General features: G+C 46.3%; 1 protein-coding gene across 5 annotated transcripts in view; it reads right to left on the bottom strand.

Moving 5' to 3' along the window:
- Nucleotides 1-222: 222 nt before the first annotated feature.
- Nucleotides 223-14,788, bottom strand: part of Slc37a3 (solute carrier family 37 member 3) — a 54,940-nt gene continuing 40,374 nt past the window's right edge. For all 5 annotated transcript variants that reach the window (XM_010631669.1, XM_010631666.1, XM_010631665.1 and 2 more), the window contains exons 8-15: nt 13,741-13,825; nt 12,686-12,861; nt 9,819-9,960; nt 8,478-8,579; nt 7,906-7,953; nt 6,226-6,377; nt 2,691-2,756; nt 223-1,510 (exon numbers count right to left, since the gene is read on the bottom strand). In XM_010631669.1, coding sequence (XP_010629971.1) covers nt 1,418-1,510; nt 2,691-2,756; nt 6,226-6,377; nt 7,906-7,953; nt 8,478-8,579; nt 9,819-9,960; nt 12,686-12,861; nt 13,741-13,825 — 864 coding nt within the window. In that variant the 3' untranslated portion in view covers nt 223-1,417. The remainder of the gene's footprint in view (nt 1,511-2,690; nt 2,757-6,225; nt 6,378-7,905; nt 7,954-8,477; nt 8,580-9,818; nt 9,961-12,685; nt 12,862-13,740; nt 13,826-14,788) is intronic.

Here is a 14,788-nt window from a genome sequence, read left to right as displayed (position 1 = left end):
CCTGGCGAACTGAGGCCAGGGATTGGGACAGCTGCATGGCCTGGCAAGGCTGTGGGATCAGTGCCTGTGCCCCAGTGACACTCGGCATCAGAAGCAGAAAGGCACCAGTTGGAGTCTCAAAGGCAGAGCTGGGCTCAGGGCCAGCTTAGCACATGCCAGGCCCTGGGTCCATTCCCAGCACCACAATGAAAATAAAATAAATACAATGCAATGCTCACGGCAGAGATTTAAATAACCAAAGGAGAGATATTTATTACAAAAACCAGTTTGCTTTCCCTTCCTGTGTTTCATATTTTCCTTTTATGTCAGTAAATATGGATAAAGTGACCAGAAACCTGCATGATTAAATAATATTAACAAGTTCATCAACAGACCACATTTTGGAGAATAAGGTAAGAGATTGAAAAAAATATTCCCTAACCCAATGTGTCCCTCAAAATTGCACATTTTCCTATTTGTTTAATTTAAAATATACATACAGAGTGACCTTAACATATTGATTAATATCAAATTCATAGCCTTGGAGACATACTCAACACCTTTGAAAGAAGAGACCTCTCTGGCCCTGGGAACTATCAATGTGACCCATCACACACACTTCATACCTCTGGGACAACCGGTCTCTCCCTTTCTCTAATTCTAGTCTTCTCCTGAGGTACTCCAGGAATCCACTTTTGACAGATCCGTCTTCCTAAAACAGGGACCCGAGGATCAGCTCCCAGAGGACCCCACAGTTTCCAGGCTGCAAATCTGGCGTTGAGGGCCACATATTGGAATGGTCAAGAGAACTCTGAACTTTACAAAGGAAGGCCCAACACTCCATGAGCCAAAGTCATCTGTGAGAAGTCAGAGGAGAACAAGTCGACAGTAAATGAAGATGTGTCTGCTTCTAGAATGGTTGCCTTGGAGACGGGGAGCAAGCAGGTAGCGGTCTCCCCCACCTTGGCGTTCTTTGTCAGAGGCAGGCTTGTAGTTCAATCAGATGGAACCCTGTCTGCATCACGATTAATGCTTCAAAGGTGAGCGGCACTCTGCAAATGTATTACCCAAGCAAATGCGGCAGCCCTTCCGTTCATCTTGGGTACAGACCACGCACAGTTCTGCCTTCTGTCCCGTCAAGTTTCTAGGCTGGCGAACATCAAAGGCTGACACAATTAAGGTTACAGGGACAAACCGCAACAGGACAAGTGAGGACACTGGTGGCTTCTCATGCCACTCAGTACATTCAGGAAACAACGCTAGAAGCCATCACAGTCATTCTGTAGTGTATAAAAACAGCACAGCCTTCCTGCTGGCAGGTGTCCCGGGTGGGACAGTAGTGGTGAGGCCTCCCAAGCTGAGCTTAAGCTGGCACGGAGACAGCCCAAGACCTAACAGTCTTCATGTGTCCCCACTGTCCTTTTCTCATGAGCACCGGTCACTCGCTCAGCACTCGAGCTTGTCTCCTCTGCACCAGAGAGGCGACCTCCCTGGCGATCAGGGGGGAGATAAACAGAATCGTACAGCTTGTCTGTGAAGAGAAGGAGTGAGAAATGTGCCCAGCCATTCCCTGCTGTGAGGGATTCATGTTTGCAATGGAACAATGGATTCGGGCAATTAAAAGATAACTTTTATTCTTCCGTGGACTAGAAAATATCACACAATTCTTAATGTCACATTAGTTGCCCCCACCAAAAGAACTAAAGTATATGACAGACATAGGGAGAACAAAAAGCTGTCAGCGTGTGGAAGGGAAAGCTGGTCACTGCTAGTACACCGGGTTGTTTTCTACAGCAGTGCCCAGTGCGTCACATTATCAGAAGCCACTGTTCTCCTGCAGCAGGAGCATCAGGAATGGAACAGCAGGGTACAGCATGGACTCTGGAAGCCAGAGGCAAGGAGACTGTGCCAGGGGCTTCCTGAAGTCAGACTGTCCAGGGGCTCCTTGTGCCAGCTCAGAGGGGAGCTGTTCCCATTCAGGATGGCCTAGACCTGCCATGGGCACTATCCCGATAATAATGTGGCAGAGTATGTTACGTGCCTGTTCAACAGAGGGAACTTTTCTTGTTTTTTTGGTTTTTGGAGATAAGATCCCACTCCAGTCTAGGCTGGCCTTGAGTTCACTCTGTAGACCAGGCTGGCTTCTACTTTACAATCCTCCTGCCTCAGCTTTCCGGGTACTAGAATTACAGATACGTGCCACCACGCCTGGCCAGAAGGTAACATTTTTAAAGCACGAGGCCTTTTTCTGTATTGGCCTTTTCCCAGGAGTACAAACTCGCAGCTGAGAATGGCTGCAGCGTGACAACCATCTCTTCCGAGACCACCACCATTTCAGCCCACACAGCAGTGTCAGCTAAGTCTGTGTGGACTACCATGCACTGGAATTCCCTTCACAATCCCAAATTATATTTAGCAGGGACCTCACAGCCAGTACAGGGATCAATGCTTGGTGACCTGTAAGGAAGTCCTATTTTTCTGGAATTAAAAATGGCAACACTTAATGGACTCAAGTTGAGGGCAAACTGAGAGCCCTTCCCTTCTCTGAGAAAAGACTGTGTTTAAACAGACTTAGAAATGTTACTTTTTGCAAAAGGGTATTTAAAGGCAGTCAGCAATTTTGCTGGTTTCCGGAAGTGTCTTAGGAAAATGCTCTGAATTGAACTACTAGGAAATATGACTTGTTAAAAAAACTTAAAAAGTGCACTTACCATGAGAATGAAAAAGTAGAAAACCCACATCCAGCCTAGGTTGTCCTGGATCAAAGACACCAAATACTAAAAGGGACAGAAAGAAATCACAATGTAACTTTTTGGAAACTAATAAAATGAGGTGGCTGAAAAGCAGATTAAGCACTGCTGTGTCAGCGATTGAGAAGGGCGTCTAGGACTGGACAATGCCCTCGGGTTGCAAAGCTAGTCCACGGCTGTTCTCGCTGACCCCGCCGCAGCACCGATCATCCTGGCAGCCTGCAGAGTCCTTGTTCCCGGTCACTTGGCTACAGAGAGGAGGACGAGCACCCTTAAGCCACCCGCCCGCTTTATCACAGTCTCCCAGCCAGAGGCGCACAGCAGATGCTGCCTGTGGCTCTGAAGGGCGCCACTCACTCTCCGTCATCTGCAGCTCACAGGGTTCTTGGACTACTGCCCCATTCGACAGCTCTACCTTAAATCACTTTACTTTAAATTACCGCCAAGAGCCCAGTAGCATTTAACCCGTTTTCTTGTATTATAGTAAAATATATCTAACAAAAAACTTGCCATTTTCATCATTTTTAAAGGTTGTACATTCACAATGCTGTACAACCACTGCTGCTATTTCCAAAATTTTTTCATTACCCAAAAGAAAACCTACAGTTAGTAAGCAGTAACCCTTCATCACCCCTTGCCCCGCCCCTGACAACCTATAATCTGCTTTCTAGCCCTATGAATTTGCCTAGTCTAGGTGTTCCATACAAATGGAATCATGTAATTTCGTTCTTTTTTGTCTGGCTTAGTTCACTTAGCATAACATTTTCAAGGTTCAACCATGTTGTAAGCATGTATTAGGACTTTGTTCTGTTCAGGACCGAAGAGTACTCCACTGTAGGAAACACACCATAGCTTGTTTATTCATTAATCTGTTGGACACTTGAGTCGTTTCCAACTTTTAGTCCCTGTGAGTAATACTGCAATGAACACTGGTGTGCAAACACCTGAGTCCCTGTTTCCAGGTCTTTTGGTTATTTACCTAGGAGTGCAAGTACTGGATCATATGATATGATCATTCTACCTTTTTTTTTTTTTTTTTTGAGGATCCACTGAGGAATTTCCCACAGCAACAGCAACAGCCTACATTTTCATGAGCAATGCGGTCCTCATATTTCTCCACATTCTCACCAATACTTATTATCTTGTCATTTTTATTTATACCACTCTAAGAGGTATGAAGTCCCATTTACCATATTCTTAATTTGCATTTCCCTGATGAACAGGGTGCTGAGAATTTTTTGAGTACCTACTGGCTCTTTGTATATACAGCATTTGTAATGAAGATTTGTCTGTCTGATTCGTTCTAAGAGTTTTATACTTTTACTTCATAAAGTTAGGTTTTTTAATCCATTTGGAGTTAATTTTTGTATCATATAAGCAAGGGTTAGTCCAATCTCATTCTTTTATGGATTTCCACTATATTCTTTTATGGATATCCACCCAGCTTTCCCTACATCTTTTTTTTTTTTTTTTTTTTTTTTTTTTTTTTGGTACCGGGGATTGAACTCAGATCTTTGTGCTTACAAGGCAGGTGGCGACATCACAGAGCTCAATCTCCGGCCCAAAAGTTTTTTGTTTTTGTTTGTTTGTTTGTTTTGGTACTGGGGATTGAACTGAGAACCTTGTGCTTGCGAGGTAGGCATGGTGCCACTGAGCTAAGTCCCTGGCCCTCCTATATAGTTTGCTGAAGAGAACATTCCTCCCCATTGAACGACCATGGGGCCCTTGTTGAAAATCAAGTGACCACATATGTGTTGGAGGTGTGCATCAACTGCTATGGCAACAGGGAGGAAAGAACAATGAATCCTTTCCTGACTCCACAGGAAGGGAGGTTCCCAAGTTACTCAGGAGTTGGGGGGAAGAGGGCAAGGCTGACAGAAAGTCGTGGGGTCTGTGATTTCACCCCACAGACAATAGGAAAAAGCTCAGAAATCTGTGTGGAGGAGGAATGCAAACAGCCAACAGTGGATCCCGACAGGATGTTGCTAATGCTGACTGAGATCACAGTTTGGGACCTGATGCCAGTGACCAGTGAGACATTCTAAATCAAGATAAGTGCCCTGAAACACTCAATTTGCCCATTTAGTTAAGGAAGAAAATATCAGTGAGAAAAGATAACTAAAATACAGTGTGTGGGAAAAGAAAGCACAATACAGATACCCTTCACTTCAAATAGAAGACTTTTGAACTGGTAATCATCAGCGTATTCATATTTCTACTCCAGAGGGTGACCAGGTATATAATTCTCCAAACTTTGCCAAGCACTTTTTAAATTTTTGCCCTTGAGTCATATGAGAAAGTATAGTAAGCATGTCAATGCATCATTCTTTCATTCTGTAATCATTCAATAAACACTGTCCTGTTGACTATGGGGCAGGTTTGGCTACAGATACAAGGGCCACAGCAGCACACAAGCCAAACCATCGTGTTCACAAAGCTTCCGTGATGTGGGACACACAGACATGGTGATGACCATACCCTGCAGGGCTCAGTGAGGTAGGAATGAAGATGGCTCACTTCTTTTCCATCCCAGCTCTGTTAATCACGACCAATCACCTCCAAGCAAGCTGTCCTGGGCCATTCATGACCTCCTGGATGTCAGCGTGAAGAACTTCTGTCCTTCTATACTTCTGACCTTGCTCTACTGAGGTCCTCACAAACTGTCACCCTAACAGTTTCCCCTGACTACCCATGACCCCTGTGGCTTCCAGCCTCCTGACCACTGGGCACTGCTCTCTCTCACTGAAGGCCTTATCCACTTCCAAGGGTTTGGCTATTTTATCCACGCAGGTGGCTCCCAGATTTATAAAGTTAGCCCCCCACAGCCCTGAGTGCTACATCCAGGAGAGGCACATCTCCCCAGAGTTCTAAACAAGGGATGCCTTCAAGATGGCCTGAATGTGAGCCAGAATGGGCAACAAGGGTCATCCTGGCTGCACATGGTAGGCAATCTGGGCTCCTCAGACGCCCCCGATGTCAGACCACAGAAGAATCCCCAGGAAGGGACCTCAGGCTCCATCAAGCAAATCTTCAGTGAGGTCTGTGTTCTACCCATGAAGCAGTCAGAGATTCTCAGACATTTGGGAAACTGCAGCTCAGAGGCAGCGAGAATCCACAGGCATGTGTGGTAGGGATGCAGGTAAGGAGTGTGAGTACACCAGTGTCTGGAAGGGACAAGAAGGGCCCTGGGGAGAGGAAGACAGGCAGGGCTTGCATGCAGGTAGGCATAAGAAGAAGCACGTGTCTCATGTGTCCCTGAGTGCCATGTTCAACCTCGGAAAAGGGGACAGTAGCTGGGGCAGGAGGATCAGTTGTAGAAGTTAAAAAGAATCTGGAAGTCAAAGTCAAAAGGAGAAACTCAATCAGGTAGACGGCCTTTGATGTTGGGCCACATCAGCAGGACCACAAAGGAGAGGGCAAACCTAAGGCTTTCAGAACTCCACAGCTTTTGAGTGCACCTCCATCTAATGGGTTCCCTATTCTCTGATGCCCTCACCTGGCCCACAGCAGCACCAATGCTCCCAGTCCCATCGACGATGCCTGTGACAGTTGCCAGAGCCTCACTGCTGCCTTGGATCAGCTCCTGACGACCCAGGTCTGCAGAAATAGCTGAGCTGATCATGTTAGAAGGACCACCAATAAAGAATCCTGCAATCACAAACAGAGCAGGTTGTTATTAAATGTGATTCCTAACACCACAAGCAATCTACTGAATGAGGCAAAATATCATCTCAATATTTTACAAGTACAATGGAGAAAAACAAAATAAAAGGAAACTGCAGAGAATACCTTCAAAATAGCATCCATTTTCTGAAATCCCTTTGTGAATTATGTGACCCTCTTGTTTTATTTATTTATTTATTTCTGTTTGTTATGTACTTCAGGCTGGCCTTGAGCCCAGGCTGGCCTTAAACTCCAAGTGATCCTCCTGCCTAAGCCTCCTGAGTGCTAGGATTATAGTCATGTGTCACCATGCCTGGCTGTTCTAGTATATTTATAGAACCTCAAGATGTTAGAAATACAGCAAAACACGGAGGCATTCCACTGCAGTGAAGTTTCCACTCATCAATAACTAACTGACTAGCTCGTCAAGTTCCATTACAGCACGGTTCTATCACGTGGGCATTTGTCAACCCAAAGTCACCTAATGCACTGAAAACGAGAGGGCAAAGGAAGGCTGCTTCCATAATACAGGGGTTCCTCTCTGCCACCACCAGGCACCTGGGAATCTGCCACAGCACCTGTGCCTCACACAATGTGAGTAGCTCACCCACGACGGGATCTGAGGTTTTAAAAATTAGCAATCTTTCCATACCACAGCCCCCTGATTGCATACAATTATTCCATCTAGCGCTCAAGTGAAGAAATGTTAACTAATGCTAACAATGAAGGGAAAACTAGCTAGCCTGAACTTTTGTAAGCTGGTAAAATGGTTTCCAATGTGGCATCTTCTGAAGCCATAACCAAAACTGAGGCAGTGATCAAAAATGTTATACTGAGCTGGGCGTGGTGGCACACGCCTGTAATCCCAGCACTCGGCGGGGCTGAGGCAGGATCGCTGTGAATTCGAGACCAGCCTGTGCTACACAGTGAGTTCTAGGTCAGTCTCAACTACATAGTGAGACCTTGTCTCAAAAAAAAAAAAAAAAAAGTTATACTGAAGTTGGGCATGGGAATGCAGGCCTGAAATCCCGGCTCTCAGGAGGCTGAGGCAGGACAATCATGAGTACATGGATAGCCTGGACTATATAAAAATCCTCTGTCTCAAAAGACAATTGATAGTTTCTAGAGACAGCTTCTGTCCCAAGAGGGCTGAGGAAGTGACCAACAAGCAGAGAACACAATCTGGAAAAAGACCTGTGATGATGCATGCCTGAAATTCCAGCTATTGGCAGGGGTGGGGTCAAGATGTGTTTTATACCTGTACCAATTCCCCACAGTGAATGCAATCACCATGTGGCTGAGTCAGGAGAAGCGCAAGTGTGAGATTAGTGATACCCTATCTTGAAATAACATACAAAAAGGCTTGGGCTATAGCTCAATACTCCCTTGGTTCAAGCCCTAGTCCCACAAAAATCATGGTAAGTAAGGCTTTAGCACTGCTCAAGTTGAGAGGGACAGTCTCCCTCGCCCCCGAATTTCCCAGGAAAGCACAGCTGCAGGGCCATCACAGTACCTGTCACCGTCATCAGGAGTGCATTGATGGACTTATTGTTGGGAGACCCTGTGAGGAGACACAGATGCATCATGGTGACCAGGGAAGCAGTGACATGGGGCTCCGCCAAGTGTACACAAAGGTTTGGGTCTCTGAGACCTCACAAATCCCACAGCACAACAAAGAGAGGCAACTCTCACTGCCTCTGCCAGTTTTTATTTGTCATGTCTGCCTCAAGCTAATGAGACTTCTAAAAGCCAAAGGAAGCTCTGCCTATCTCAGCAGCATCTTAAGGGATGAGTCCCACGCCGGCTAATTAGGCTCAGCCCGCTTTTGAAACCTTGCCCCTTTTATTGTTTTATTGGCTCTAATGTGGTCCCTCTGGAGCCACCCCTCACACAAAGCACATATGCTCCCGAGCAAGCCTTTAAACAAACCCACAAGCAGAAGCTGGGCCAGTTCTCTCCCGACACAAACAACACTGGGTGATGACCAATTCCCAGGCACCCCTGGACCTGTGGAGGTGGCTGGGCTCAGAGCTGACCTCAACTTCAAACACTTGCTCCCGCTCGATGCAGGCAGGGGATACTCACGGCTGTATCCCACAAGGGAGCCGACTGCCAGGAGCAGGCTGAGGGCCAGCACCGGTGCTCTCTTCTGCAGGACATCCGAGATGAAGCCTTGCAGCGTCCCACCTTGAGAACAGAGCACAATGGGTCAGAACCGGCTCCCCACCTGACCCTGCGTTCTTGCCAGCAGCCCAACCACAAAGATGCCAGCTCTCTCCAGAGCCTGCCACCCTCTCCTAGCAGGAGGATGAGCTGACCTACATCGCCATGGAGGGTAAAACATCCCGATGAAAAAAAGAGAACCCCCAAAACCATCGACTCTTGCTTACTGTTTTCCCTACAAAAAGTAGCTGTAGAAACTTTCCCTGATTAGTCTGCTTTTCAATTTAAAACCTGATTAGTTAAGGACCGGACCTGTCCCTCACAGGCTATTAATAGTGGAAAGGAAATAGTCACTAAAATTAAATGCAGCCACTTTGGTTCAGTAATAAGTAACAGGTCAGGGTGCTTGAGAAGAGGGATGTGAACCCTTTAGGTGGCACTGTCACACTCAGAAAGTGCCAGACTGAGATACAGGGACTACAGGACATCTGGGACGTACTCATCAGACCACAGGTACCGAGGCAATCCTCCTTTCAGGGACACAGAAGCATGGTCAGGCGGAAAGGTGCCAACCTACCCTGTGGTTCTGGATCTATGAATAAGGGCAGCCAAGTTCACCTAAGGTCACAGGCTGTGGTTTCTGAGCTCTGGGTAGCTCAGTCTTACACATCCCTAGTGGAAACATCCAGCAGAGGATAAGAAGGTTTCACCACCACCATTAAGTAACACCCACAGAAAGACCTTCTGTTCCTCCAGATCTGTTTCTTACTTCCATGTTCATACTCCTAGCCACAGCGCTAAGTCACCATGAAAATCTGTCATGTACAATGAAGCAATTGCAAAATACTCACACAATCATTTCCTTCTGTTGTTGCCACCTCTTGGATCTGACAGTCTATACATTAAGGTGGTACTTTTGCTTCCTTGGCTGGGAGTGGTGGGGAAAAGGGAGGTGGCAGAGAGAACCCACTCACTCTCTAACCTGGATCTCTTGAAAAATGTGCTTTAGAGACAAGGCATCACTGCAAGTGTAGGGAAGAGATTCTGGAGCACTTCCCAAGACTGAAGAAAAAGCAGAGCCCCAGAAGCCACAGCCCTGCCTGACTGCACTTCCTCTCTAGGGCCTTTTATTGGTCGGTGCACTTAGGAAAAACAGCTGCAGTGAAGTAAGTAATAAAAGTTCAATGAAGCCACATTTCCTAACCTGGTAAGAGAGACTAGTGATTAACTCCTTCCTTTCCGAGGAAGACATGCCCAGCATACCTATGATTCCACCGACATCGTACCAGATAGACAGCTTGTCAGCTTCAGCCTCCTTCCAGCCAAAGTTGTTACTCAGATAGAAGGGCAGCCAGAAGAAGAAGGAGTAATTCACCAGCTTCAGGCAGGCATAGGCCAGGGAGTACTGCAAGAAACACGCAGCCGTTAGGATGGGAGAACCAGCTCGGCACGGCCACAACTTTTCATGTTTCTTCTGCTTTAATTATTTTTTGGCAATGGGGATAGAGCTCAAGACCTTGTGCTTTCAAGGCAGGTGCGGCAATGCTAAGCTAAATCCCCAACCCAATGCCTTGTTTTTGTTCTCACTATTTAGCTCAGGCTGACTTTGCAATCTTTGTGTAGTCCAGGCTGGCTGTGAACTTGTGGTGATCCTGCCTGTTTCCTGAGTGCTGGCACCACATGCATGTGTCACCACGCCAGGCCACAATTATTTTTCTCCTTCTTTTTAATCCAGATGTAATTCATATTCCTTATCCATGCCATCATTTTTCTGGGTAGACATTTCACTGGCATTCAAAATCTTTTTAATTTTTTTCTTCATTGCTTTTAGTCTGTCTTGGATTTCTTCTGTTCCCATTTTTAAAATTCTCTTTCCAAATCTTGGATGAACCAAACTAATTCTGTCTCTGAGATCTTGTTTTCTTCTAGGTTCTTTTTCAGCTTTTCTTCCAGGTCCCCACAACTTTAAGTATTAAAAAGCAAAATGTAAGTGCTTGAGATTAATGATACCTGTTTTTGTTTTGGGGGGTTTTGAGACAGGGTCTTGCTGTGTAGCCCAGGCTGGCTTGAACTCATAGTGATCCTCCTGCCTCAGCCTCCTAAGTGCTGGGATTAGAGGTGTGCACCATCACACCCGCCATGGTATCTGGTTTTAAAAATTAACATTTTTACAAATTCCTCTTTGCCTGATTTTTCTGTTTGCCTTTTCTCTTCATTGCTATTAGCTTCTAGAAAGGCTTTTGGAATAAAGGCCACAGACAGCTACTCTCAACTATTCCTGGGTTCTTCTTGTTAGTTCTGTGGTAGAAACAAATGAGTAGAACCCAGAAGGCAGGCGAGTAGTATTCTTGCCGCTGCTTGGCATTAGCCACAGGCAAATATATCTAGCAAATGTCACAGCTTCCACTGCAAGCAGCTCTTCTACTTCTTGCACATATAATATTACCGAAGTCTAGGACGGCATCCTCATCAGAACCCATCGGAACTCTCACATCATGGCTGCCAAGCCAGTGGAGAAAAAGAGCATCCTTGGAAGTTAAAAAGGAAGGAACATGGGTGTCCTTGGCCTCATGGCTTTTTTTTTTAGGGAAAACAGTTGCAGCTGCTTTAAGACAGTGTTGGGCTCAGACTCAGATACTGAACCAGGAAATCCTGACATTTAGCATCAAAGGACAAGGGGCGGAGCTGGTGACTTCAAAGGGTGTCTGATACACAAGCTCTAGCCCTGGAGCTGCTGCTCAGTCCCTAGATGTCACCTGTTAAAAGCCCTCCCTCGCCAGCAGGGGCCACCCCCCAGAGAGCCACATCCCAGTCACCAGAGCACCCATCTGGACAGCCTGTTGCAGGGGCAAAGGCTCAAGTTAACTAGACTTTCCTCCTCACCAGCCTGCCTACCTTGGAAACAACGGCTGTGAGGACAAAGCAACTGCAAGAGTTCCTGCTCACTCACAACAGGTTCCAGTTCTTTCTCAACAATCAACCATCGTGGAGTATTTAATAACTAGCGGAATGATAACACCTCAGCATAAAAATAGGCCTGAAGGAACCAGCATTTCCCTATCTTTGAGGTGAAGAATTGTGGAAAATGACCCGAATTTAACTTACATTAAGTTTTTGGAAGTGTTTGTTTTCTCTAGCTTGGAGGCACAGGCAAAAGAGAATTGGTACAATAAGTATGAAAATACTTGGACACTCTGAATCTACCTGGGGGTTATATCATAAACACCACTAAAAAATGAAATAAAAAGCAGGGTGTGGCAGCATACTCCCTTAATTCCAGCACTCTGGGAGGCTGAGGCAGCAGGATCAAAAGTTTGAGCCCAGCCTAGGCAATTCAGTGATTTAGTAAGACCCTCTCTCAAAATAAAACAAAAGAAGGCAGAAGATACAGCTCAGTGTAAAGGCTTTGGGTTCAATCCCCAGTACTGTGAAAAAAACAAACCCAGCTGCTTATTCACCACATACTAACCCAATGTTCTAGACCCCAGGAAGCCCAGGGTAAGTTCTACTCCACTGAAAGTTGTGACTCATACCAGGCCTCCCCAGAAAATGAGGGGGATCCTGGAGGCTTAACCTAGGCTCCTCACTTCCATGTCAATGCTAGAGAGCCCGAAGCACTAAGCAGAAAACACTCAGAAGGGAGTCAGAGCAGATGCTTGCAAGGCTTCCCGACTATACAAGCCCCGCAGACCTGGGACTCAGCTGGAGAAACACTGTAGCACTCAGCTCTGGACCCCTTAAAAGAGAGGGTGGGTGAGTTCTCCAACCCGGAAAAGGAGGGACATGGGCCCTTCTTGGGTGACACATAATATTGTATTACTTGAGCAGACCAGAGACAGTCACATTGTACGCCGGGGTCAACAAAAGAGGGTTCATGGGTCCAGCCTGGCCACGTGCATCTGTCCCACACTGTCTGTGCCTTCATTTTATGGTTTCTCAAAGCTGAAAATCGGTGCTCTCTGGCTTTCTGGGCTGACTGACTCTGCATTAGGCCTCAGAGGAGCTGCAGACATTCCTGAGTGCATATCCCTGAAATCAGGCATTGGAGACACGACCCACCCTGAGCAGCCCAAGCCCAGACAGAGCAAGAACCATAGCTTGGTCCTCATGGGAGGCTGGGGTGGCCTTACCAGGATGACTCCGGGCAGGCAACAAGCCTGGCCAAAGCTTATTGCATTCACTTGGGTGATGGCAGTGGCCTCTTGGATAGAATAATTAGGCTCATATTCATCTTCATTTTCGGCATTAATTAATGGCCTATGTGAGTCTTCTTCAAGGTTTTCTTCTCCTTCAATACCTGGGAGACCTAAAATAAAAACCAGAGCTACCATTTACTAAGCACCTACTGAATACCTGGTATGGTGCAAAGGGCTCTGTATATATCACTTCTGGAGTTCTTGCCACTTTTATTTCATCTTGTAGAACAACCAAGGTCAATTAAGGTCACACCACCAATATAATACTACTCAGGGATGGATAAACTGCATATCTTTCTGCTTCTATGGTTTCACTAGTACATATTCTGTGCTTAACCGTTACTATCAAACTGAATCTTTGCGTGTGCACATGGAGGGGGCATGTGATGCTGGGGATTGAAAACAAGCCTCAGGCATGCCAGGCATGCTCCGCCACTGATTTACATCCCCAGCCCCAAACTGAATCATTTTTATAAAAGAAAAAAAAAAAAATCAGTCTCAAGAAGTGAAATGAGCTGGGCATGGTGGTGCATGTCTGTAATCTAATCCCAGCACTCAGGAGAACTGCTGTTTGAGGCCAGCCTGGGCTACGTAGTGAGATCAAGGCCAGGCTGAACTATATAGTGAGACCCTGTCTCAAACAAACATACAAACAAAAGTAAAATTGGAAACACATTCATGCTAATTCCTAGCCAGTGTCACAATGATAAAAATAATTTGCAAGCTGGGAACATAGCTCAGTGGTACAGCACTTGGCTGGCATGAGTGAGGCTCTGAGTTTGATATCTAGGATGGAAAAAAAAAAGGGGGGGGCATTTACTAAGGTTTTCCTGCACATGTAAAAGGTGTGCATCACTCTCAAATAGCAAAATGCAAAACCGCTCCTGCAATTTGCTGCAAGAAGCTCAGCTGTCCTAGGAAAAGATTCCGTTGCCAGACCTCAGACCCCTAACTGAAAGGTACTTTGAAAGGAAGAGACAGCTTCTCACCGATTTCCTCTGGTGACACCAGGAGTCCAAAGAAGATGACGATCCCACCAGCAAACTGCACAGATGCTGTCACCAGAAAGGCGTACTGGAGGAGAGAGGGGAGGTGGGTCTTACATGGGGGACCGGCACAGGTACAGTCACAAGAGGCACATATGGGACGGACAGGTAGAAGGGGGAGGATGTTGGGACCAAGTGCTACTGGTTTTTCTGCTACCTATTTTTGGCTTCCTGTTGTAGTCCCTGGGATCAAACCCAGGGCTGGGCGTGCTGCATAAGCACTCTGCACTGTGGGACCACATCCAGCCACCAAGTGGTCCACCTATGACTTCTCTTTCATTTGCCCATTCGGCTCAGAAAGGAATTTCATTCTACCCTCTGTGCTGCTGGCAGATTTGGTTCTTAGGAACCCTGCTTTCATTTTGTTACTCACTTGTTTAAAAATTCAGACTGTCCATGTCAAATAAATCAGATGTGCAGCCTGGTAGCCGGTACCTGAATCTTGGTGTCCCCCTTCCAAATCATAGGGTCCCCTGTCAGTTCCCGGTGAGGTCCTTGCCCTGAGTGCTACAGGAAGCCCCCTTCTCATTCCAGCCTGTGTTGTGCCCAGAAAGACAGCATTGGTTTGAGTTTTACTCTTCCGTAGCTGCTTCAGCAGTTTCTTCTCCCTGGATTCTTTCCCATTGGGACCTCCTTATTTCTTGGGCTTTGTGCTACCTTATAATGGTATTTGGGGCACTGGATATAGTATCTCTTGTGTTTTATGTTGGAGGCCACGTGATGCCAAGAATGAAGTTTGGGGGGATAGTCCTGACAGTCCTCATATCACCACACAGTTTCCAAGCCCCACCCCATGATCCTCTGTGAGTCCCACAGCTCCCGCATGGGCCCAACTTATAATAACGTATCTAGTTTTAAAAGAGCAACTTCCTCCATTTTAAGGATTGAGGCTTCTGAGTGACACATTTGTATGATCTGACAGAAAGACACAAAGTACAAACACCCCTCACATTCTTCTTGATCCTTTTAGTCTCCCAATTTTCCCACTCTT

The sequence above is a fragment of the Fukomys damarensis genome, unplaced genomic scaffold, assembly GCF_012274545.1.
Source record: "Fukomys damarensis isolate Sample0158 unplaced genomic scaffold, DMR_v1.0_HiC HiC_scaffold_16, whole genome shotgun sequence".
NCBI lineage: Eukaryota > Metazoa > Chordata > Mammalia > Rodentia > Bathyergidae > Fukomys > Fukomys damarensis.
This window is presented reverse-complemented; position numbering and strand designations above follow the sequence as displayed.